We start from the raw sequence: 22,058 nt of genomic DNA, 5'->3' as shown, positions 1-22,058 counted from the left end.
CGCAGCAAGGCCAGTCACAGACGGAGGAGAAGGAGGGGCAAGGAGGGGCTGCGAAGGAGTGACTTTATGGGCCCGCGTTGTAGCTTTTTGACGGTGCTTGTGCATTTTGCGCTTTAACTTGTATGTTCCGAGTATTTCCTTGAGACGAGTACTTTTTCGTCCTTTATGTGCTATATTATCCAACTGTAATGGGTACTTGCCTGCTTTGCTTTCTCGAGAAGAGAGGTAGGAGCCCACAAGTCCACCACCGCATGCTGCCACACCCCCGAGAGCGACATCGAGTCCACGGCTTTCGCGGATTCAGATACCTACCACACAGGGACACGATGAGGGAGACGACAAGAGAAAAGGGCAGTTGATTGATGCAGCGTGCCTCCCAGCTCATTGACAAGGTTATGTAACCCATGTCTTTGTCATACTCTCTCGCACTGACCAGGTCTGGGACCCTCGGATCGACGATACGACATCCGTACACTGCCGCCATGACCCAATCACTGCCCGTCCCCGGTTCATTACACGCCTTTGATAGATTGACAGTATCCCCAGGCCCTCGCCTTGGCGGCGTGAAGGATGAGACATGACTCGATTCCGTAGGTTTCAGGGGCTATATGTGCCTCTACGACCTCAAGACCTCGCTGCAGCCGATCCTACAAGATTCCCCGGATCCTACGCTTGGCTGAGGCTCCTCCTTTGCAACGGTTCTTAGGCTATCACACGAGACGAGCTCTGTTTCCCGATGTACTTGATTCGTCATCTGTCTTCGTAGGCAAAGAACTCCTGATTCACCAAAAGACGGGCGGAACGTCCTACCCGTCGCAACGCGAAACGCCCACATGAATGTTCCCCGCTCCACGCGAGAACCAAGTCAAGACAACTAACGATCCACCATTTTGCGTTCTCCGTGATTTACAAACTGGTTACATGTCGTGCTGCAAACCCCGTACAATAAAATGAATGACACACAAATTAAATATGAGTAAATGTCCCAAGATGTCTGATTTCTAGATGCGCTCAGCATAAATCACCGTCGGCGTCCATCACTGCGTCCGGTCAGTGTATATAACGTGAAACCATGACCGCAAACCTGACCTCGCAGCCCAAGGGAAGCAAGAAATACTCGAGAGGAAAGCAAGAGTCCAAATCTACTCGATAAGAAGCTCGTACTGCTCCCCATTGCTCTCATAGTGCTTCCATGGATCATCGCGCGCATCGTCCCACCTATCCACCCGGTAGTACTGTCGTTTCTTCTCTCGCCTCTTCCGCCAGAATATTCTACATCCGAAATTCAGGAAGGGTTGGCAGTTAGCGTCCATCTTATCTCGCAAAAAACGTCGAAACCAAAAAAAAAAAAACTCACATCCCTCCAATAGCACCCCCGATGAACGCCACCACGCCCAGCACAATGCCCGCCAACTCCGCCTTGTGCGTCTTGACCCAGTACTCGACCTGGGGTATCCCACCCAGAGGCAAAGGCTGCTCAAAGACAGTTTGTCGTCCAGGGACTGAGCTCGGCGGTGGAGGCGCGTTTGGGTTGTAGCAGTACTGCTGGAAACATTTTTGGCAGATTTCGGACCGCTGCGGAGTCGAGGTGGCCTGGGCGCGCCGGGAGCCTGCGAAGCGGTCGGCAGAGGCGGAGAGAGTTGGCTGCGCGTCCTCTGAGATGGACGTGGTCGCAGAGGAAAGAAGGGAGGTCTCTTGGTCAAGATACGACTCGGAGAGCGAAGAGGACACGAAGGTGGACGATGAGGGCAGGAGGACTTGTGTCGTAGAGGGGATCGTGTCTGTGGCCTGAGAGGTGGAGGAGGAAAAGGAAGAGGTAGCAGAGAGTAGCCCCTTTGTCTGCGATGAGGACGATGAAGTTGGGGATGGCGTGGCACTCGACGCGGCCTTGTATCGCGCCCGGTCAATCGCAGCGCACCTCAGACAGAGGCCCCAATCTGGGTCCGCGCCAGTCTTATTAGGCATGAATCCCCCGACTGCGTTGGCGTATGCTTGGTTCATGAATGCCGAAGTAAGATCGTCAGTGTAATTGAAGATGCTTGAGCTTGGGCTGTAAGTAAACCAATATGTTAGGTCGTGCTAAAAGGCAAAGGAAACGGCGCGAGGGAAGCGCTTACTTAGTGTATGGCTGAGTACCGTCCACAGGGGGAGAGTTGGGGAGATAGATGACTAGCGGCGACTCGGGTGGATTGTGCGCCGGGTTACACCCAAAGAACGTCGGGCGCATGTTCATACCATAGTTGATAAAGTCTCCTGAAGACGATGGTATTTGCGGGAACTGCTGATGAGAGGTCGAGAGGACGTTCTTGACACGGTTCGAGGTTTGTAGCAAAGAGGTGCCACTAAGCGGGGATCAGCGTCATCACCCTCCTTATTTTCGGAACAATCACATACTTGGGCCAATCATTGACTATGTCCGCCCCTGCATCGAGCGCAACGACAACATCCACGAACCGGGACTTGACAAGGAGACTCCCGAACGGTACGTGTTCGCCATTTGCACCTCCATCGACAAGGCCAAGGTAGTTTGAACCCGACTCGCTGAACGTCGAGGAGCTGACGCTCTGAAACGGCTGTATCGGGATGACTTTTAGCACCCAAGGTTCAAACTCTAAGTTGCAATGCACCTCACGTTTGGCACATTCGCAGCAGCATTGTTTGGGCTATTACTAGGGTCATTCAATTGGCTAAGCAGCACCTGCTGGTCCGAGCTGGAGAAACCATCAACGCCTCCGTTGTTTAGGTTGCCCTGTAAGAACATTGCCATATGTCAGCGCCCGCGGTTATCTCACCAGCTGCAGGATGCAGAATCAATTTGACTGACGTACACTGAAGTTATTTGCGCTTGCCCCTATGATGAAACTCGCCTGGTCGAAGCCCATTGTGCACTTTCCGTTTGCGGCAGAGCCGTCTGATAGATGCGTGCCGACATATGCGACGTAAACCATGGCAGCCAAGTTTGGGTCCCAGGAACCAAACTCGTACGGAGAAAACTAGATTACGAGCGGGAAAGCGTAGATTAGTGTCAGAGTACCTTAAGAGGCTGTAAATAGAACGGTATACACATACCTCATAAACAACATTATCTAGGGGCAGTACTCCGGAAACATTCTGATTCTCATGCAAAGAATCGGAGACAATGAGCGGGAATGGAACGGCGTACTGCTGGAATGCAGGAGACTGTGGAATGGCAGACCACAGCTGCCCAGCACCGTGCGCAGAGTCGTCGTACATATTCTTGGAGGTGGTTCCATTGAGAAAGTGGTAAGCGAGCAGCCGGCCCCAGGGGTCGACGATACTCGTTGGACTAGTGTATGTGTTATGAATAGTACGAGGGTACGCGAGGAATGGCCACCTACAGTCCAGTGGCTGCCTTTGATTTCACACTGTCCATCACTGCCTGGTAGTACTGCTGATTCTGACCACCACCATCAGATGGGTCGAAAAGATCTTGCTCCAGCATCCACCCGTTGAGCCCGCCCCCGCCGTACACGAGATTAGACGTCGTGGGCCAGTCGTTCATTAGCATAGACGCAGTCACCCATGAGCCGCCTTCACGAGGGAGTATTCAGGAGACAACGTTCGCTCAGTCGAGATGGAGACGCACCAGAGGACCCAGCAATATAGCTCGCGACCTGCAACAGCCCGCCCGTCCCGCTCTTCTTCGCACTACTGTTCCTCCCATCGAGAGCGTTCAGCACTCCAGCACCATACAGGGCGCCCCGATATCCACCCCCGCCGACGCCGATACCGATGCGCGGAAAGCTTCCCGCGGGGAAGTCAGAGAATGTGTACCCTATCTCAGACGCGTCGCCGAGCCAGTTTTTCCAGGCGTCCGGGAGAGTGTTTGCCTCGAGCGCATGGATGTAGGCCTGCTCTTGCGGATTCGTCGACTGCTCACTCGAGAACGAGCGGACGAGGGGCTGGGAAGAGGGATCGGGACAGGGCGCGTCGGTCGTGGGAGCGTAAGAGCCGCCAGCGGCTGCCGTATGGAGTTGGAGATGCAGCGATAAGACGCTGAGCGTCAGCGTCCAGAGGGAGAAGGAGACGGTCATGAGCGCGAAGGAGCGTATAGCATGTGGAACGCGGAGGGTGGAAGAGCGAGGTGGGAGGGGTGGGACAGTCTATGGTTGTAATAAGGTATAAATGTCGACGCACTTCCTGTGTGCATTGGCTGGGCCTCTCGGCTATGCCATCATCTGCACAGTCGTTCCCGTTGTCAGTCCAGGGTAGATCGCATCATGTCGGCGACTCGGAGTCACCACCTGCCGCTCCGTGACAGTCTCTAATTTGGATCGAGGACTTGTCAACTGACGAGGTGAGATAAGTACGCTCTCTGAGCTCCGAGTCAGAGCCACTCATTCCGTGACGTCCAAGATACGGAAAGCTTTGAACCATGCACATCGCGATCACCGCCTGTGATGAACAACACCATCCTTTGCCACACATTAAATTTAACATCTCGGTAATATGGGGACCAATGCATGTGCAGTTCAGTGTTGATGTATCATCCTGTGATAGATCAGAATCACATAACTCTAGTGTTAAATATGAATGCTCGTACCACCAGGCTCAGGCTTCAACTTCTAGTATGAATGCCGGAGGCCACAGTAATTGGTATTTGCGAGATCTTGCAACACCCTCATCAGAGACCAGGCGGTACAATGTTTAAAAACAGATTTCACAGTTCCTGAGGGTGACGATCACAAATACACGGTAGGCTCTCGTGTCTCAGCCCAAACAATACCATGTCTTATTTGATTTCTACACCAAACGAGCATTGTACAACCAAAAAATCCCGCAAACAAGACAAATAACGGCACACAGAATCCCACATGCGAAACGTTTTCAACACTATTGCTTAGCTTGATACCAACATAGGCCGTGCAAGCCCTGGCCATTTAAGCAGTAACGGAAACACTGTAAGAGGTGGTGTAGAGCTCGGCAGAGCCGGTGAAGGGCTCCGTGCCGGACTCGATGTCTTGCAAATACTGCAAAGAAGAAACCACACCCGGTCAACACCCAGTTCCCCGATGCGAAACACGATAATATCATAGCACTCACGAGGCTGGAGGAAACACCTTCGTTCTCGGTCAGGTACTCTGTCGAGAGAATTACCATGATCAGCAACAAGATCATCAACAGCACAGTAAAATCAAAAGAAGATCTATGCAGCTAGACCAGCACGCCGGGAGAGTGAGAACGCACTGAAGAAGTCGTTGAGGTCGACGTTGAAGTCGTTGATGTTGCCGTCCTGGCTGACGAACGAGATCACCTCCCAGTTCGAGTTGGGGCCCGTCCAGATGTTCCAGGTGTAGCCTGCGACGGAGACGCCGGACGTTTGCAGCGAGCCGACGGGCTGGATGCCGCCGAGGCCCGAGAGCCAGATCATGCTGCGGTGATGCGTGCGTCAGCCGGGTTGATCAACGGTGCACATGCATACTGGGTAGAAGAGGGCGTACATCTCATAGGAAGAGTCGGCAGAGGCCTGGGCGCCGTTGGGGGTCGTGCCGAGCCAAATATCGTAGCTGTTACACGAGGACAATACCAGTGAATAACACCCACTTATAAAGCGATCAGACGGAACTCACGAGACATCAGCGCGGATACCAGTGGACTCAGTCACGTAGTCCCAGTTCCACGCAGTCGGCGCAGACTGGATCGCGCTCAGCTGCTGACCCAAACCCGACGTCGGGGACACGTTGCTGTCTGTCAGTCACAATCCAAGCCACACGCATCAGCAACCACACTTCTCCAGCTTTGAGCAGTAAGAACAGAAAAATAACGCACAAGTCTTGACATCGTTCTCATTGTCCGCCCACGTCCAGGTCGTCGACCAAGTGATCGTGTTTCCCGACGTGCTGACGAGCGTCGCCGTCTGGCTGCCCGTGCCGTCGTCGATGCCCCACTGGTTGTTGCACAGCTCGTAGTTTCCCTGCGTCGAGCACTGGTACTGGCCCGTGAGCGTCGTCGCGGCCTTGGCGGACGCGATGAGACCGGTGACGAAGGCGAGAGAGATGAACATCTTCAAGTTTTTGAAGTAGTTGGATGCGAAGTGCAGCTGAAGCTTTGTAGCTGTGCTGAGGATATGCAGCTCCGTCGCGCTCAAGGGCTTTTATACGCTCCCAGGACACACCCATCGTGCCAGGGGCTTTCATGCAGATTCACCGGGGAGCCCTCAGGGCAGAGAACAAGAACACAGACCGGCCTCCTCTGTTGTCGCGAGAGCGAGATTCCGCCGGGGAATCCGAGAAAGCGGCAAGGGCTCTCATCGAGCCACTATGTTCAAACCCATGGCCCGCCGACAAATAGAGAACACTGCTCCGCCAGCGTGGTGTATTCAAAGTAGCATTGCATATTGCGCAACTCTACCATTACCCATGCCGGGGCCACCACAAGCCCGACCGCGTGGTGACACCATGTTCCCCAGAGTATTCCCGTTTAGCTCGAGCCAGGATGTCCCGAGGAAGACACTGCATGAACACTTAAGCCTTGGGTGAGATGAAGAAGCGTAGTCGAAGATTCAAGGATCGAAGAAAACCACGAAGACGGATCCACTGGTGCACATGTGACCGCTACCGAGTAGAGCCAGAGAATTGTCCGTGCTCGTTTCAACTCACGCCCGGCCATACAAAGCAGTTGGTTCCAGGGGCGGGCTCGGGAGACCACCCTTCAGACACCCTAGTTTGGGCGGATTGTCCCGCCTCGCCCGCCCTGCTGAAAGTGGACAGGCACAGGACGGCGATCGATTCAGAGGATAAAGGTTAAGGCTGCAAGACTCGAGGTTTTGCGCGGAGAATTACTATTGCGCAATTGTTTCGAGGGTGTGCTGACCGTGAAGCCCAGCCATCCAGGAGTCCCAAGTGGTCTACGAGAAAATGGTGAGAAACCACATGTTCTTGCGCGCTAAGAATGGTGACCGACTTTAGGGCAAGCTTCTATATGCACAACTAGCCCCTAAGTTAGCCCATCTTTCTACCACGCCCAAATTTCCAAGAACACCTATAGCATTACAGACGGTATAGACGAGAGAGATACAAGAATATGATATAGTAGCTACATGTGGATAGTGGATATATCCTCAGGGGGGTAGTTTGTGTGTAGTTGGGCAGCAGACCGAGAATACTCAATGGATCTGGCGTGCTCTAGGATGTGGGGGCCAAACTGATATAATGTAGAAGCGCTGTGAAATAAAGATAATGGAGGCTCAAGCGTTGTCGCTCATCGCTCATGAGAGCGTGTAGACGCGGAGCGAGTTGATATCCCAGTATGCTTCTGCGAATGCCTCTGGGTTGTTGTCGACGTCTGTTCGGACGTGGGTCAGTAAGATCACATCGAAGAAGCAGCCCAGCAGAGCAAGCACTCACAATCCTGGCACGAAGACGCCTTCGCTGCGCAGCTAGACTTTCCCCACGCCGATCCGGCCCAATCGCCCTAAACAATCCCTCAGTCATCAGTATCAAGGACCCCGACACGAAAACAACAGACTCACGCAGAGCGTCAAATCAAACACAATCGCATGCGCATTAAAATGCTGGCCGTAATCGCAGTTCCCGCCCATTGGGAAGAACGCATCTGGCGTGCCCCAGTCCGGGCCCGGGTGCACCGTCTGCGCGCCGTACGCGAGCTCGGCGGGGAAGCGCTGGTCATCGCGCGGGAAGAACCATGTACGGATGCCCGTGTCGCTCTTCTGGAGCACGTAGTGTCCCCCACCGGCGACGTTGAACCCCGTGCCAAACGAGTTGGACTTCTTGGTGGTAGTGCCGCAGCCCTGGTTTGTGTTCACAGAGGCGTCGCAGTCTGTAGAGACGGTTTCTCTGGGGAAGGGGGAAACAGAGAAACCATAGTCAGATTTTACGATCCTAAGTTAAGTCAAAGAGAGGTAAGGACGCACCCGCCTTGACTGCGCTCTTGCGGCATCGAGCAGCTCCCGGTGGTGTGTAGCGAGCTCAGATTCTCGTCGGCATCGTTCACGTTCTCGATGATGTCGATCTCGCCCCCAAGAGGCCAGGGCCCTTCCTGGCTAATTGTCCAGAAAGCGGGCCACGTCGCACAGCCGGCAGGCATGTGCGCGAGGTCGAGGACGAAGACGGCCTGGTCGTACGCATCATGCGACTGGATGCGAACGCTGTCACGTCCGCGGTCCGATCCATGTACAGAGTTGGTGTGATCCGCGCGCATAACAAATTGGCTGTCCGAGGCTGCATGTCAAAGAAATCAGCATCGGCGGGAGGAGGGTGCGAGGTTGAGAAGACGAACACCATGTGAGGTTTTTGCCGAGTGCCGTGCCCTGATCGACGAAGTTGACGCGTCCATGCGTGGGGTCATCCATCGTTTCCCAAGAGAAGCCATCGAGGAAGCCATGACCCATATAGGTCGTCTTCAAGCTATAAAGTTGCGACCTTGGCGACAGTCCCGTGGTGAGAGCGGCGCAGGCGGACGCGAAGAGGAGAACGGTTGGGGCGAACATGGTTGCAGCGAAGTTGGATGCTGTCGAAAAGGAGAAAAGACAGAGGTGTTATAAGGAACGAAATAGAAAAGGGTGCTGGAGAAGAGAGGAGAGAACAAGGGAAGTCCTTGCATAGTTGGGCTGGTTAAAAGGTTGCGTCAGCGGTTGCGTTTCAAACTGGACTGCACCGCGGCCCAAAGTGTCAGGAAGATGCCAATCATGGTGGCGCAGGATTATTGGGGCACGTCCGACGCGTCCTGAGTCGGCAAGTGTGAAAAGAACCAAGAGCTTTATCGGGTTCACGTAGAGTACCAAAATTTTAACTACACAAGTTAAGGCGTGGTCAGGAATCGTCGAGAATGGGGAACATGATGGAGGAAGACGAAAGGACTAGAGAACTTAAGAGGACTCCCCCGCCCGCGGCGCGACTTCCATCGGATATCGGAGGCCCGACGTCCGCGAGAATCTCAGCCATGACATCACGAGGTCATCGCACCAAATTGCTCCTCTTGTCCTCCTCATCGATTCATCTCCGGCCGTCGATCCTTTACACTGCCAGGATCCAGACGATGAAACGCCTTCACCGCTCCATACGGCGTCTTACTGTCTTCCCAGCAACACGTCACGAATGGATGAGTACCACAACAGACGGGGTTCATCGATATCCTCAATGGAAGTCACATCTCCAAACGGTCACCAGCCACCCGTCAAATGCACTAGTCTCTGCTGGTCTTAATTTTCTGTCCTTTGTAACGTTCCGAAGTACCATGGGACACGCACACATCATCTTTACGCCTCTTTACGCCTGGGACCTTTAGCATTCTTCTCACTCGTGGCGCCCTGGCTCCCGTCGGGCATCGGACATGTCGTCCCGGAGAAACTCCCGAAATAACGTTGACTTTGCTGGTTTCATCTTATTCTGAATAACAACCGCTTGCTTGCGATTTTGCCATGCGATGCTGTAATCATGTAAAGCACTGGCAGGCGACGCCTTCTGGTATCTGCCGACTCATGCCTCAAGGTGGGGCTTATCAGCGAGAATCGTGAGCCAAGACATTCAAGCTGTGATGGGGCGAGAGCAAAGCAGCATGTTTCTGACTTCTTCATTTCGACGCGCTCACCGTGTTTGACGGTGCTTATCTCGGGGACCTGTTTGTACCTGCATCACGGACGCTGGCGGTGGCTTGTATATCGCCAACACAAGTGTGCCCGACAGTCTTACGCAAAGCAGCTCATTGCACTTACCTTCCCAGCTCTTACGTACATTGGACAAACGCCTAATTCCCCATGTTGAGGGTCATCAAAATCAAGCTGTGCCATAAATAACCTAAGCCAAGGCAGCTTGGGCAATTGAATCTTGGCGCTCGCGAAGAAGTCTCCGCATAAGCCGCAAACCTCTGACTCGAATCATCCCGAACACTGCTTCTACCCTCTCACTTCGGGGGCACGCAGGAGGTATCGACAACATGCATCGAATTCATCTCATAATTGCGCAGGGCCACAGTACGGTATCCAAAGCTTCGATGGGCATCCTCGTGCATGGAAGCGGTGTACATTCGGTTCATTGACTGCCAATTATTGCTTACTCGGTTCTCTGCTGGAAGGCCAAGAGCTGCTGTACTTCGTAAGTATACACGTTTGCGCTAGATGCTATGCGCTATGCGCGCTCAAGACCCTCCACTCGGTATCGCCCTTCTCGCGAGCGCTAGCCAAGGCTTGGCGCAATTTGAGGATATAAAGGTTCGTGGTGGGGTGCCCTCGACCATACCAATATTCCGCGCTCGCAGGCCCACACAAACTTCACCAGGTATGTGAAACAAAACATTCGGCCGATAGCCGAAGTTGACGGAGATTTGAAGCTTCTTGAACATCTGTATAAGCTAGTCTGTTTGAACCCGAATCTCATGCCTGCTTTACTCCTACCTGGTGAGTCTGGCATGCGTTACCAAGTGCACACTGGTAGCCTGACGGAAGGAGCTGCAGGAAATGCTCGGTTCAGCAGCCAAAGCACAAGTTCATACTCATCATGCTCCCCTTCCACCTCGAAGGCCTTGCGCCAGGAGCAACAAGAAGTCACAGCATTAGACCACGAGTTAGCCAGCCTTCAATCCGAGCTCGCCCGCGTACAGGCGCTCATCCAGAGCCGAACCGCGAACCGCACCAAACTTCTCAGCAGCATCTCCGAAAAGAAAGCCCTGCTCCGCTCGCGCTCGCCATCAGAGCTCCACTCCCAAAGCCTGCCCGTCGACCTTCCCATCGAACTCATGCACGAGATCTTCCGCTTCTGCTCCCTCCCCAGCCCCTCCAGCACGCTCTCGCAGCCGCTGACGACCCCGCTGCTCCTCGGCCAGGTCTGCCGCCGCTGGCGCGCGATTGCGCACTCAATGTCGGAACTCTGGACCGCGCTGACTGTGTACGACTACGGACACTGGACGCCCGACACGTCCGTCGAGATGATGCGCGCGTGGCTTCGGCGCTCGGGGACGAGGCCGATTAGGGTCCACGTCAAGTCGACGGTGTCGGTGCGAAGCGAGGAGCGGGCCGCCAACTTCGCGGTGCTGCAGCTCCTGCGCGCGCACATGCACCGCGTGAGGGAGCTCTCCCTCAACGCGAGCTGGAGCTACACCCAGGCTCTCCTGTGCGGCGCTGGCTCCAGCGGCAGCACAGCGCACGCCCTCCCCGCACTGCGCAACCTCTTCGTCGACCTCGACGCGTGCGTCGACGCGCCCGAGGCCGTCCAACATGCAGTGGAGATATCCACGTCGGGCGTATACGCGCTCCCGAGCCTGACAGGCGTCATGCTCATCGGCGTGCCCGACACGCTCGTGTCCGCGCAGCCCGCGTTCGCACACATCACCGAGCTCAGCCTCGTCCTGCGCGACGTCAACGTCCTCCGCGTTCTCGCGCACTGCACCGCGCTGCGGCGCCTCGAGCTGTACGCGCGCCTCGACCTGCGTCGGCAGCGCAGCACCGTCGACCAGACCGACGTGCTCACGCACGAGAACCTGGGGTGCGTGACGGTGCACTGGGCGGAGGACTCGCCGCACTGGGCGGCATCGGACCAGCTCGCGGGCTTGCTGAGGCAGCTGACGCTCCCGGCGCTGCAGGCGTTCCAGGTGTGCTTCCCCAGGCTGGGTGATGAGGGCGATTTGCGCCATGGCAAGGGCGGTGTCCGGACGTACGAGACGGACTGGCGAGCGATGTCGCTGCTCTCCGGGCTGCTCGGGCGCTCGAGCCGACAGCTGAACGAGATCTTCATCAAGGGGTTCACGCCAACTGGAAAGTTGGTTGCCGATGCGACCAGCACGTGCAAGGTTTCTGTGGACCAGGAGACCGACGACGTCATACCGAGCGTGTTGTTTGAGCTCGCGGAGCGGGAGAGCACGTAGAGATTGTTGTCTTTAGGGTTTTGCTATGTTCTTATGGTTGCTATTATACCCTGTATCGCAATTTTATGTCCATTAATAATGCGAATAATATTAAGAGCCAATGTTACAAGGCTGCGCGCGTAAAGATATGTAAGCTACAGATGACTGAATGGAGGAGATTCTATAATGCGTGCGTCTTGCTGTGTAATGTCTTTATGCTCGTGAGTTGGCAAGTGCAAGGGCAAATATACGGCGGCTGATGGGGTCACCCTTGTCTGTACTGTCCGCGGTGTCCAACCACCACTTCAGCCGATGCTGCATGTCATCCTTGTCCTTGTCATTGAAGGGACTGAAGCAAAGTTTAGTATATGGGATTTCAAGGAAGGGAATGATGACGCACACTCCGCGCTCGTGCAATGCATCTCTCAGCTCAAGTTGCGTAAGGTTCTGTCCATACCCCTCCTTCGCGAGGATCTTGTCGTCCGCAGTGATGTAAGTCAGGTGGTTCGAAACTCTCCACCGTGACAAGAGGGATGGTCCCCAGGAAGGAAGGCCCAAAGAGCTATACGGATAATTAAACAAGGTTCTGCGATGGCCAAGGTCGTGGGCACGTACCTGGATATGGCCGTAAAATTTGTCACGGCAGCTGAAGGGGTGAAACCCGCCTGCTCGCCCGCTTTACGCATGTTCTCGAACAGACCCCGGTTTTCAGTGAGCGCGTTCGCCTGCGCCGAGTGGCGTTTGAAGACTATGCGGTTTTGCTGCCCGGGGAGCACGCATGTGGAGGGGAGCATCCTTGGCGCGTAAAGAGCGATGAACGGGATGATTTCTTCCGCAATGAAGACAATGATGATGAACGGAATGAGTCTATCCATATGTTACCACAATTTCGACAAAGAAGGAAATATGTTATTAGACTTACTTGAGTGCGTCCTGGTTGTACGTCTTCATGAACCGCATCTCCGCCCTCGAGGGAAGCGGCCCGCCCCTCTCCATCCGGTCTCGAATGGCCGAGACTTGCTTTCTGTGCGTGTTGATAGCCTTGAGCCCATTCCAGTAAAATTTCTGAGACATAGACGTCAGATCACGGAAGCCATGTCAAAACCCTGTCGTGAGAGGCAGACAACGTACGAATAGCTCCTTAACCGGGTGTATCCACTGCGTGACACGTCCTGCATCAGGAGGGAGTGGGGCAAGTACACCTTGCTCCATCGCCTCTGCTATGTCGCGCTTGGCAAGCTCGAGAACAGAAGGCTTGGGTTCATCAGCGACGGCTTCGGCCTGCCCGCCCACCGACCGGGTGACTTGGGCACCTTTGTGCGGGTGGATAACGGTTTTCTTATCGGAAGCTAGCTGCGAGGTCTTTGAAGGAGGCTTCAGGGGACCGGGCTTGAAGTCTGCTCTCGGCTTGCGAAGTGCGCCAGCTGCATTCGGTGGTGGTTCACGAGATTCAGCTCGTGCCGTAGAAGGAGATACATCCGTCGAAGCGAGTCTGACGAGCGCGAGGGTCCCGACGCGCTTATGGTAGTCTCCACGAGACAGCGTGGTTAGCAAAACGCCATTGCCGAGGCGGCCAGAAGAAAACGTTCTGGGCGTCTCGTGAGCAAAACTGCATGTGTGAAGCCCGACGAACAGACACTCACCCGTTCACGGCGCCATTTCTTGTGATTGTCCGTAACATACAAATAAAGAGGAAAAAGAGGGGCTAGGTGATGGGTGTATGCGGGGAGGTCGGCTGCAAAAATCGTCGCTGGAGTACGCGGCGAGGGGCAACTAATTTGCCCTCAGCACAGCCACAAATGCCTGTGGGGCTTTCTCGGGCCGATCCACCAACTCGGTGCTTAACTCAACGGATGTCGCCGGCGTTCTGCTTTCCAACACTACATCCTCGTCCGCACTTTTCGTTCAAGTCAATACCCACGATCCTCTTACAGTCCCTCACCGTATTCGCATAACACCACTAGAATACCTCGGAAGCCTACTCAAAAGATCTCCAGCAAGTATTCCGCTTGAACGTATGCGCCGAGCAAACGGTTCCTAGGGCCACGTCGCATCGCAGGCGCTTCTCGCAAGTGCTGCCACTTTTTTCGTGATTTCAGGCTGCCTGATACGAACAAGTGACATTAAGTTCTTGAGCTTGCCGGCCACATGGAAGGGCTCACGATCCCCAGCGTTCTTCATCATGGTGGCGCTTACTTTGTTCACGCGTCTGTCAAGAAAAACGGGTGCGAAGGATCGAAGACACGAATCCTATTCTCCGGATATGGGTGGGGCGCTGCGACCTTCCTCATCAACCAACCATCCATCAACGACATACAGCATGCCGAACCCGAATTTCGTAGACATTCATGTCCGAGGCGGGGCCCAACCAAACTAATGACATGTCGACAACGTGATTTCTGCAGCTCATCGGGCAGCCTGTCATATTGATGTCTACTGCGGCGGGATATGTTCGCCTCAATAAGGCGGCGGGTGTCGGCCTCTGGCGGCCTGGTGCTTCTGCGACGTCTTCGCTGCAATGACTGATCCGTTGCTTTGTGCGGGACCTTCCCCAATGGTTGCCTCTCCCGAGATGCCGCTGCCTAGCCGCAGCTGTTGCCCACGAGGGGCTCTAGTAGTCTGTTGAACCGAAGTGTATCACCTTTGTCCCGTAAACGCGTCCTGATTTCCGTTGACGTTCATATTCGGTTCCCCTTCAGCCGCACTGGCTATCTACACGGTGATCTCAATGGCAGCTCGTGGTGATTGGACAATCGCTTGTATGCTACTCCCGCGAACCTCTCGAACATCCTCCAGTCTCCTAGAACAGATAGGGATGCAACACGGATATTTGCATACTACGAGCGTTCAAAGATTTTGCTTATCGAGTCTTCCAGTGGTATCAAAGTGGTTGCCTGCATGGGTTCCTACCCGAATACACGATGGTGAGCTTGGAGACATCCGCATTTGACCCGCCAGATTCAGATATGTAGGAGTCCTATATAAAATTACCTGCGATTAGTCCCTTATCTTGGCCGCACATATCTACAAGATGAGATCCATCAACTCAAAGCTGAGAGGTGCGAAACGTCACTTCCATGGGTGATCTCGATTCCGTGGAAATAGGCTCTCTCCATCAATACTCCTTGTCCACACCGTAGGTCTGTTCCGCTTACCCGCCAGCGTTCAGATTCAAGACATATGCCACCAAATTTGCGGCGCCTCTGTCACTGGGCGTGCCTCGCTCGCCGCTACGATACTCCGGCTGTATGCTTTGATCAGGTGAACGAGGCTAGACGTCGGCGCAGGTAGTCGCCGGTGTTCAAGGTAGGAGTCGAAGCTTGTCATGTTTAGCGCTCATTAAAAACAGGGTGGACAGAGACTTGGCAACTCGGGTAATATTTTCCGAGAGTAATCATGGGGGGCGGCAGAGGGAGCTTTAAGGACACATCGACAACTATGGACACGATCGGTGATTTCTTTGATTCAATTGACGAGAGGTAGGTGCCTGTGGTACCGCTGGACAGCCAAGAAACCAGGCCTTCGCGCCCCACCCCAGGTTGGCCCATGTGCTCCTACACAGGCCACCCTGTCGTACGTCGTCCGCATATAGGGCACAATACATTGATGCATAAACTTACCCATAATGTCTAATGAGATTGAATTCCGAAAAGCCCGCGTTGACAGATAGAAGGCCATGGTTTGCCATAGGCACCACGTATGCCACTGTACACCACAAGTTGACCACAGGATTGTTGGCACCTAAGCTGCCGCACGATATGAACTTCAGGAGACGTCCACCCCAGATCAGTCGCTGACGCCGCGATCTATGTCGGACATCCGATAACACCCTGAACCGAGTATACCACCCTCAAGTTCGGTGGTCGTCGTCGAGTTACTATTGATGAGCCTTCCTCATCGGATGTTCCTCGAAGTTTGACCAGCTAATTACCTTGATGAGGAAGGCGTAAGCAAGACGCCGCGCCGTCGTCGAAGAAGTTCGACTCACATGCGAGATCAGTGTTCCAGCTGGAATAGCCGGTTGAAAGCCGAAGATGAGCACATGAGATGTTTGATGGCTGAGATGGCCTGAGGGTGTCCTTATTTGGCCCTTGTTCCCTTCAATGCCAAAAGGTTACTTACGTCGTACCACAAGCAGCTTGAAGCTTGAGGCGCCCTCGGATCACGTGAACCACTGATGGTTCGTAGATCTAGCCAAATCCGATCATCCGATTAGGAACCTTTCATATTTTGGTTCCGCCACCAAACGTTTCTTGCTTGTAATCACATATTCACCGAGCCCTGTTTTTCCTCGAGGCTGTCCTTCCATGCTCCATCTACTAAGCAGATTCCTTCCCAGCGATTGGTCTCTGTAAAGTAGACCTAAATTTACTCGACTCTACGCAATGGACGCTTTCGTTGCAGTATCAGGTTAGTTTGCTGTCATTCCCTCTATACTCCACCACCAGCCACCACCAAGGCACAGTTTCGTCGACATCCGTGAGAAGGAGGTCCTTGAGCCGAATCTTTAGGTGTTTTGTCCGTGTTTTTCGTCCAACGACTGTGGACGGAAGTAAATTGCGGATAAACCCATATGGAAAAAGCTGTCCGACGCTCCGTATGCCTGGAGTTATGATCAAAGTCATGATGCGATTTGTTGATTCTCGGATGACAGCCGCCGGAGCAGGAAAGTTTGCCTCTCCTTCGCGGGAGCGGCTGGGAAAGGGAAAAACGGTCCCAGGCAGCTGAAAGACGCTCCCTGATGCTCCAGACGCTGGCATGAAACTTGAAGCTTGAGCTTGAGGTTCAGCGTCCAAACATTCACAGTGCCGCCGTCGTAGGTTTACAAGATACAATACCTACTGTATGCAGATCGATCGTGAGGGATAGACCTACATGCTTTCCACCGAAACGTATCTCGCTACTTCGTCGCTTGATGTTGAGATGCGAGGGTTGGCTCTCAAGATTTCCATGGCTCTGAAGTTTGCCCCAGCCTTGATGGTGACACAAAACGAGTTTCAAAGGGCAGCTCACATTCTCTCGCATTCTGCCCACTGCTCACGATCTCCTGACCTTCTGACGTCAAGTGATCAAGGAAGGACCTAAAAAAATAGCGCGCATATATACAAGGACATTACTGTGTTTGACGTCAAGTACGTATCGTTAACCGGTCATCAGTAGTTCATCAGTGGAAACTGGCGTTGAAATGAGACGCCCGGGTCCATATGGAGGCGCGCGCGGCAATTCCCGGACGCGTGTAGACATAACCACGTGACCGGTACTCCGCGCGTACACCTCTTTTCCTTCGACGTTCATTGAGTAGTGGCCTGCTCCAGCTCCATTCCGAGGTACTTGGAACACACAAGGCGCCAGACCCTCATTCTATTGGTCTGTAGAGTTTCTATAGACAGAGTTCTTCTGCCGCTGAGAACGGATCTTCTCCCTACCAATCGGACGGGTGAAGGAAAACCGTAGTCAGACCAGACGCGTCCATACTTCGAGTCGGACTACGCGCTACATTCAAATACTTATGACTGCCAATGCCATGTCTTCTCCAGCTCAGCTGAATGCGATGGACTCAAACCCCGCAGCCGAGCCTACGGCCGCCTCTCTCGAGTCGACCATCCAAGGTCACATTCAAGCGCTGACAGCCCTTCATACACGCATACAGTCCCTACGCCAGGTCCCAAACCTTCTACTTCGACCACCCCATACTAGCAGTCCATCAGACTTCTCCAGCTCATTCGACGTCCCCCTAGACGGGCAAACAATCACCCATAATTCAGCTGCCAAAGACTTCCGAAATCTCAGGGACATCACAGACATGCTGCGCTCAGAACCGATGCAGGATGCGCTCCGCACCGCTGCTAAAAGCGAAGAGGGTGACAGAAGCGACATGGCTTTCTCGATACGTCGCCGCCAGAATAAGTTTGTCCTTTTGTTCTCGTTTTGCCCTCCAGACGCGGCTTACATTCATGTTAACCTCGGTTACTTTGATAGTCGACCGCCGTCACCCATCGGATCTCCACAGCCTTACGTTCCCCCTCCTCCGAGGCCCTCTATGATGTTTTTGTCCGGAGAGGATGAGCGCCAGCCACTATGCGCCGACGGCCTTGTGGAGTACATCAAGGAGTTCAATCGGGCAAACTCCGCTCAACCGGTCAGCGCCGACAGTGAGAACTTTACCCCGAAATGCAGGTTGCATATATGGAAGCGGTCCAGGTCGACGCCACCAGTCGACTCGGAGGACGAGGTGGCTGCTTTAGCGTCGGCAACAAAACTTGCGAGTCCGCTTATCCTTCGCTTCACCATCCTCGATGTGATGACGGTATACATGCCGCTCACGTTCTCGGACCTCACAGAACCATTGTCGATCGAGAGTGTTACTGCATTTGGTCCTCGGGAGAAGGTTCCCTACGCTTTCTCGCCTTCTACCGTTCAATCTGTCTCACCTTGTCCTCGCAGAAGCTTCCCCATATGCAGTCGGACTATCTGGCGTACCAAGTGCTTTCCCAACATGTGGCCAAGATCCTTGAAGCTCATCCACAAACATCAGTGCAGAAAGTCATCGTGAGGCATTGCTATGTGTCATGGTGATCGGCGGTCGGGGCTCAAATATCGATCTGTGATTTTTCAGGACCTCTTGGCGGCGTGCAAAGGCCTATTCACAGACCGCTGCACACGCTGTCAGCGCATCTTGTCGGAGGAGGACCACGTACCACCCGTGGCGCGATTTTGGAGGAGTGGGGCCTCGGCCACTCTCACAGACGCTTCTCAGGCTAGCGCGAACGCTTCTGTCATACAACCGTCGGACGCCGATGCAGCGCACCGGGGCGCTGTGACGGATCATAGCTTCTGGGAGCCGCGTCACGTTACCTGTCTGTATAGCTAAGTACTGCCCGGAGTTTTTCAGCATTGGCTGCCGAGCGGGCGGTCCTTTCATTATGAAACTCGACCCAAGACTAATCGAGCGTGTAATGCAGAAGAGTTCCATTGGAACTAGCACTGCAAGGTTATGCCCTGGTGGCGGAGCGGGTATCACTGTCCCCTCGGCTAAAGGTAAAGGTAAAATTTCATTATAGTTCTGCGCAATGCGGAGATGTTGTTGTGCTCAACCTGTGGGGAATCTGAGGGCTGGTATGCATGGTCTGGTCCATCTCTTTGGCAGTCCCGCAGGACGCTCTTGAGGATGGCATGATAAATGCGATGGCGTACGTGCACAGGATGTCAAGATCACGAAAATTGTCAGGCCACCGCCCATAGCAGATACCAGGGTGGCGATCAACCGTTCAGAAGCTTGCGTTACGAGCGGGTTTCCCGGGACCCATTTGCTCCAAAGGCTGCAGGCACGCACCCTGGCACACCAAGCTATTGTTCGCATTTACGGGCTACAAAGATAGCTCGGCATGTCACTGGCAATTGCTGGCAAAATTCGGGCTTAGGTAAGTGGTCGGGGACGCAGACGAATTAATCGAGTTTGTGAGTGCGTGTGAAATGTCATCCTTTCGCCGATAGTTTCGCCCCAGTGAAGAAAGGATTGACAGGCCCACCCAATGCTGTTTGACCTGCCATGTTGGGCGAATTTCCAACGAGGCACATGTCAGCCTGTCAAAGCGTTAGCGCGGTGATCTTGTAAAGCCAAATAAGGCATACAGTGGCACGAGGTTATCGAGCCGTTTTATGCATTCTCATCGGGCAGGTTTCATCTCTCGGTCGGGCAGTCGTCGACTTCCTTCTTCCATTGACCTATCTGGCGGCATTTAACTGAGTCTAGTCGCTCCCGACGACTACTCGAGAAGCCATTACTCTTTCTAGCACCGCTTCTTCGAGAAAATCCGTCAGCAGCCCTGGATCGTTTAAAAGGCCAAGTAGCTCTCCTCCTGACAGCACTCGGAGATCGCTTCACAGTCTGCGAACACCAGCCGCACGTCCCGTGATTCGACTCCATTCCCCTTCATTCTCCTATGTAAGTTGCTCTTGTCAATCCTCTTGTCGTCGTCAGCCGACCCCGATTTTAGTTTCGACCACTCAGCCACCCGCTGTCAGCCGCCTCCCGGATCCTTAACTTGCGCTCAGCTTCGTCCTCGAGGTCCTACGTTCCTTCTTCCTCTCACCTGTGCTCTCCCTGCCCCAATCCGACCTTCGTCCTTTGATATCTTCACCCCCACTCCATCCCATCGTCGGCACTCCTCAGACACCCCTATCTACCCCGCATCTCGTCTAAAATGCCCGTGAAGTCCTACTCTCACCCTTACCGCCAGTCGGATGGTGCCTACTGGCCCGCTAGCCCACCTTGCCGCTACGATGCTCTTTCCATCACCCCACTCGCCCAGATCTCCGCTCATCAAATGCTCAAGGTGTTGTCCTACACACCCGACGAAGGTACCACCGGAACCACCTTATCCGTCATCTTCGAGTATACCATCAACCGCGACGACGCTATACATATCCGCCTCGTCCTCCAGAACACCGCTGTCCAGACGAGCGTTCTCGAGATCAAGGAGCTTGGGAGGTGGAAAGCCGAGTGCAAGATCCCCGCTCTCCGCTTGAGCAATGGTCAACAGGTCCCTATCACGCTGCAGGCGCTCACCGCCGACGAGATTATTCTAGACTCTGTGCACTTCGGCCAGCTATCCTACTATGAGACGGGTAAGTCATAGCCGAATACGAATTAATTTTCACCGCTGACCACCGATTGAATCCATCTCAGATGTTGACTTGCGTCGGCGCCACAGCAGACGTATCCAAGGGGGCCGCGAACGTCCATCTTGCTACCGCCGCTCGTCATCTGGCAGCACTGGCGGATCTCTTTTCACCGCACCGTCCTTGAGTCTTCTGGGCCATTCCAAGGCTCCGCCCTTGAGGCGTATGAAGCAGGACACAGACCAGTGCGAGAGGACCGATAACGTCGCTCTCCAGTTCATCACTCCCCTTTCCGACTTGTCGAGTAACATCACGCAAGCGGAGCACCTTGCTGGCAGACGCCTCGTGCGCTTCCACAAGCAATACGACAGGAATAGGATCGTGGTCTTTGCGGAGGCGATCCGTCAGGAGCAGTATGATGAGCAGGACATCGTGGTATCCTGCATCATCCGTCCAGACACTCGAGACTGCGTCATCACTTCGGTGGATATTATACACCTTCTCCAACGTCTAGTCGACGACACCTTTGAGGTGGACGAGAAGAACCGTATCCGCCGCAACCTGGAGGGTCTCAACCCGCTCACGGTGACCAAGACGAAGCCCAGCCTTCAAACATTCTTCCAGCGCATCATGGATTTCAACGATCCGAGACCGCGCAAGATAGAGAAGGATCTCAAGGTCTTCGATTGGAAGAAGTTGGAGGCGGGGCTGGCCAAGATTATGGCTAAATATGTATGTTTTCTTCTGCAACCTATGTATAACGTCTCTGACGGTGGGCTGAACGGTAGTCGTTTGATCGTCACACCAACCTCATGGGCCTGGAGAGACGGCATGCGCACGACGAATCCCCATCGCCCAGCTCAGGCTCCAGCACGGAGGTCACCCCTCCTTTCCCCCAGAGCACGCTGCCTTCCGGCCACTGTTCAGTTCATCCGGAGCTGTCGCTCTCTACCCTCTCTCTCTCGCCGTCCGCAACCGAGAACTCGCCTTACTCTCCCCATAGCGAATTCGGCTCGGATTACGTCGGCTCCGAACTCCTCCAAGCCGAGACGGGCTACTATGTCCCGAATCCGGCAGCTCCCTCGGTATACAGCATGTCGTACGAGTCAAACCCGGTGACCGGAGGCTCGGGCTCGATTGACTCACCTTTGCCCGAGGATTGGTGCTCGAGTATCATCAGTCTGCCTGATCATTCCTATGGCTCGGGGCCAGCGTACGACTACCACCACCACTCGGACTCGCAGACCTCCCTCGACGCCTACAGCGCCGCCTACCCCCTGAGCACCTACGACTCTTTCGAACTCAGTCCTGGACTTGTCGAAGTCGCCTGAGCCACCGTTCCTCCTCCGATTACCCCTTCGTTCAGTTTTCATCATTTCATTGGCCATCCCGCGCGCATTGTGTATCTATCTCAGTCTTCCCAATTTTCTCCGTTGCATCTGTATGTACCCGACGAACACTCGTATGTAGGACCACCCCTCGCCGTCAGCGCTGCCCTTATCCATCATCTATGCCCATACATTTGTTCTTCTCTATGTGGCCCACTATGTATCCTCTTCGCGATTTCATGTATTGTACCCCTATTAGACATTGTCCAATCGCATCAGGACTTTTGCAGA

General features: G+C 54.2%; 7 protein-coding genes across 7 annotated transcripts; 3 read left to right on the top strand and 4 right to left on the bottom strand.

Annotated features, from left to right (window-relative positions):
• Positions 1-1,183: 1,183 nt before the first annotated feature.
• On the bottom strand, positions 1,184-4,103 carry CONPUDRAFT_101954 (FabD lysophospholipase-like protein). Its single transcript, XM_007768868.1, has 10 exons — positions 3,608-4,103; positions 3,360-3,552; positions 3,070-3,307; positions 2,829-2,993; positions 2,633-2,749; positions 2,395-2,573; positions 2,118-2,342; positions 1,360-2,050; positions 1,314-1,318; positions 1,184-1,270 (listed from the first exon to the last, which is right to left on the bottom strand). Exons 1-10 carry the CDS (start codon positions 4,053-4,055, stop codon positions 1,219-1,221), a joined length of 2,313 nt encoding a protein of 770 aa, XP_007767058.1. The 5' UTR covers positions 4,056-4,103; the 3' UTR covers positions 1,184-1,218.
• Positions 4,104-4,755: 652 nt separating this feature from the next.
• CONPUDRAFT_136346 (glycoside hydrolase family 12 protein) lies at positions 4,756-6,025 on the bottom strand (the record flags this gene model as incomplete). Its single annotated transcript, XM_007768867.1, has 6 exons — positions 4,756-4,991; positions 5,065-5,102; positions 5,209-5,393; positions 5,463-5,528; positions 5,592-5,709; positions 5,791-6,025. The coding sequence occupies 6 exons, from the start codon at positions 6,023-6,025 to the stop codon at positions 4,902-4,904; spliced, it is 732 nt and encodes a 243-aa protein (XP_007767057.1). The 3' UTR covers positions 4,756-4,901.
• A 1,063-nt stretch (positions 6,026-7,088) lies between these two features.
• On the bottom strand, positions 7,089-8,526 carry CONPUDRAFT_164222 (glycoside hydrolase family 16 protein). Its single transcript, XM_007768866.1, has 5 exons — positions 8,260-8,526; positions 7,895-8,201; positions 7,493-7,817; positions 7,368-7,434; positions 7,089-7,305 (listed from the first exon to the last, which is right to left on the bottom strand). Exons 1-5 carry the CDS (start codon positions 8,468-8,470, stop codon positions 7,229-7,231), a joined length of 987 nt encoding a protein of 328 aa, XP_007767056.1. The 5' UTR covers positions 8,471-8,526; the 3' UTR covers positions 7,089-7,228.
• Positions 8,527-9,584: 1,058 nt separating this feature from the next.
• On the top strand, positions 9,585-11,934 carry CONPUDRAFT_143210 (uncharacterized protein). The gene is made up of 4 exons (XM_007768865.1): positions 9,585-10,073; positions 10,122-10,256; positions 10,286-10,375; positions 10,400-11,934. Exons 1-4 carry the CDS (start codon positions 9,989-9,991, stop codon positions 11,836-11,838), a joined length of 1,749 nt encoding a protein of 582 aa, XP_007767055.1. The 5' UTR covers positions 9,585-9,988; the 3' UTR covers positions 11,839-11,934.
• A 20-nt stretch (positions 11,935-11,954) lies between these two features.
• On the bottom strand, positions 11,955-13,533 carry CONPUDRAFT_136344 (uncharacterized protein). The gene is made up of 6 exons (XM_007768864.1): positions 13,461-13,533; positions 12,949-13,405; positions 12,740-12,882; positions 12,433-12,684; positions 12,218-12,379; positions 11,955-12,166 (listed from the first exon to the last, which is right to left on the bottom strand). The coding sequence occupies exons 1-6, from the start codon at positions 13,496-13,498 to the stop codon at positions 12,031-12,033; spliced, it is 1,188 nt and encodes a 395-aa protein (XP_007767054.1). The 5' UTR covers positions 13,499-13,533; the 3' UTR covers positions 11,955-12,030.
• A 3,981-nt stretch (positions 13,534-17,514) lies between these two features.
• On the top strand, positions 17,515-18,751 carry CONPUDRAFT_164219 (uncharacterized protein). The gene is made up of 4 exons (XM_007768863.1): positions 17,515-17,724; positions 17,797-18,205; positions 18,262-18,366; positions 18,434-18,751. Exons 1-4 carry the CDS (start codon positions 17,621-17,623, stop codon positions 18,686-18,688), a joined length of 873 nt encoding a protein of 290 aa, XP_007767053.1. The 5' UTR covers positions 17,515-17,620; the 3' UTR covers positions 18,689-18,751.
• Positions 18,752-20,083: 1,332 nt separating this feature from the next.
• CONPUDRAFT_121730 (uncharacterized protein) lies at positions 20,084-21,939 on the top strand. The gene is made up of 3 exons (XM_007768862.1): positions 20,084-20,445; positions 20,507-21,171; positions 21,228-21,939. The coding sequence occupies exons 1-3, from the start codon at positions 20,145-20,147 to the stop codon at positions 21,768-21,770; spliced, it is 1,509 nt and encodes a 502-aa protein (XP_007767052.1). The 5' UTR covers positions 20,084-20,144; the 3' UTR covers positions 21,771-21,939.
• The last annotated feature ends 119 nt before the right edge of the window (positions 21,940-22,058 follow it).

Source organism: Coniophora puteana, assembly GCF_000271625.1.
Source record: "Coniophora puteana RWD-64-598 SS2 unplaced genomic scaffold CONPUscaffold_4, whole genome shotgun sequence".
Lineage (NCBI taxonomy): Eukaryota > Fungi > Basidiomycota > Agaricomycetes > Boletales > Coniophoraceae > Coniophora > Coniophora puteana.
The sequence above is the reverse complement of the archived record's forward strand: the minus strand, read 5'-3'. Positions and strand labels throughout refer to the sequence as shown.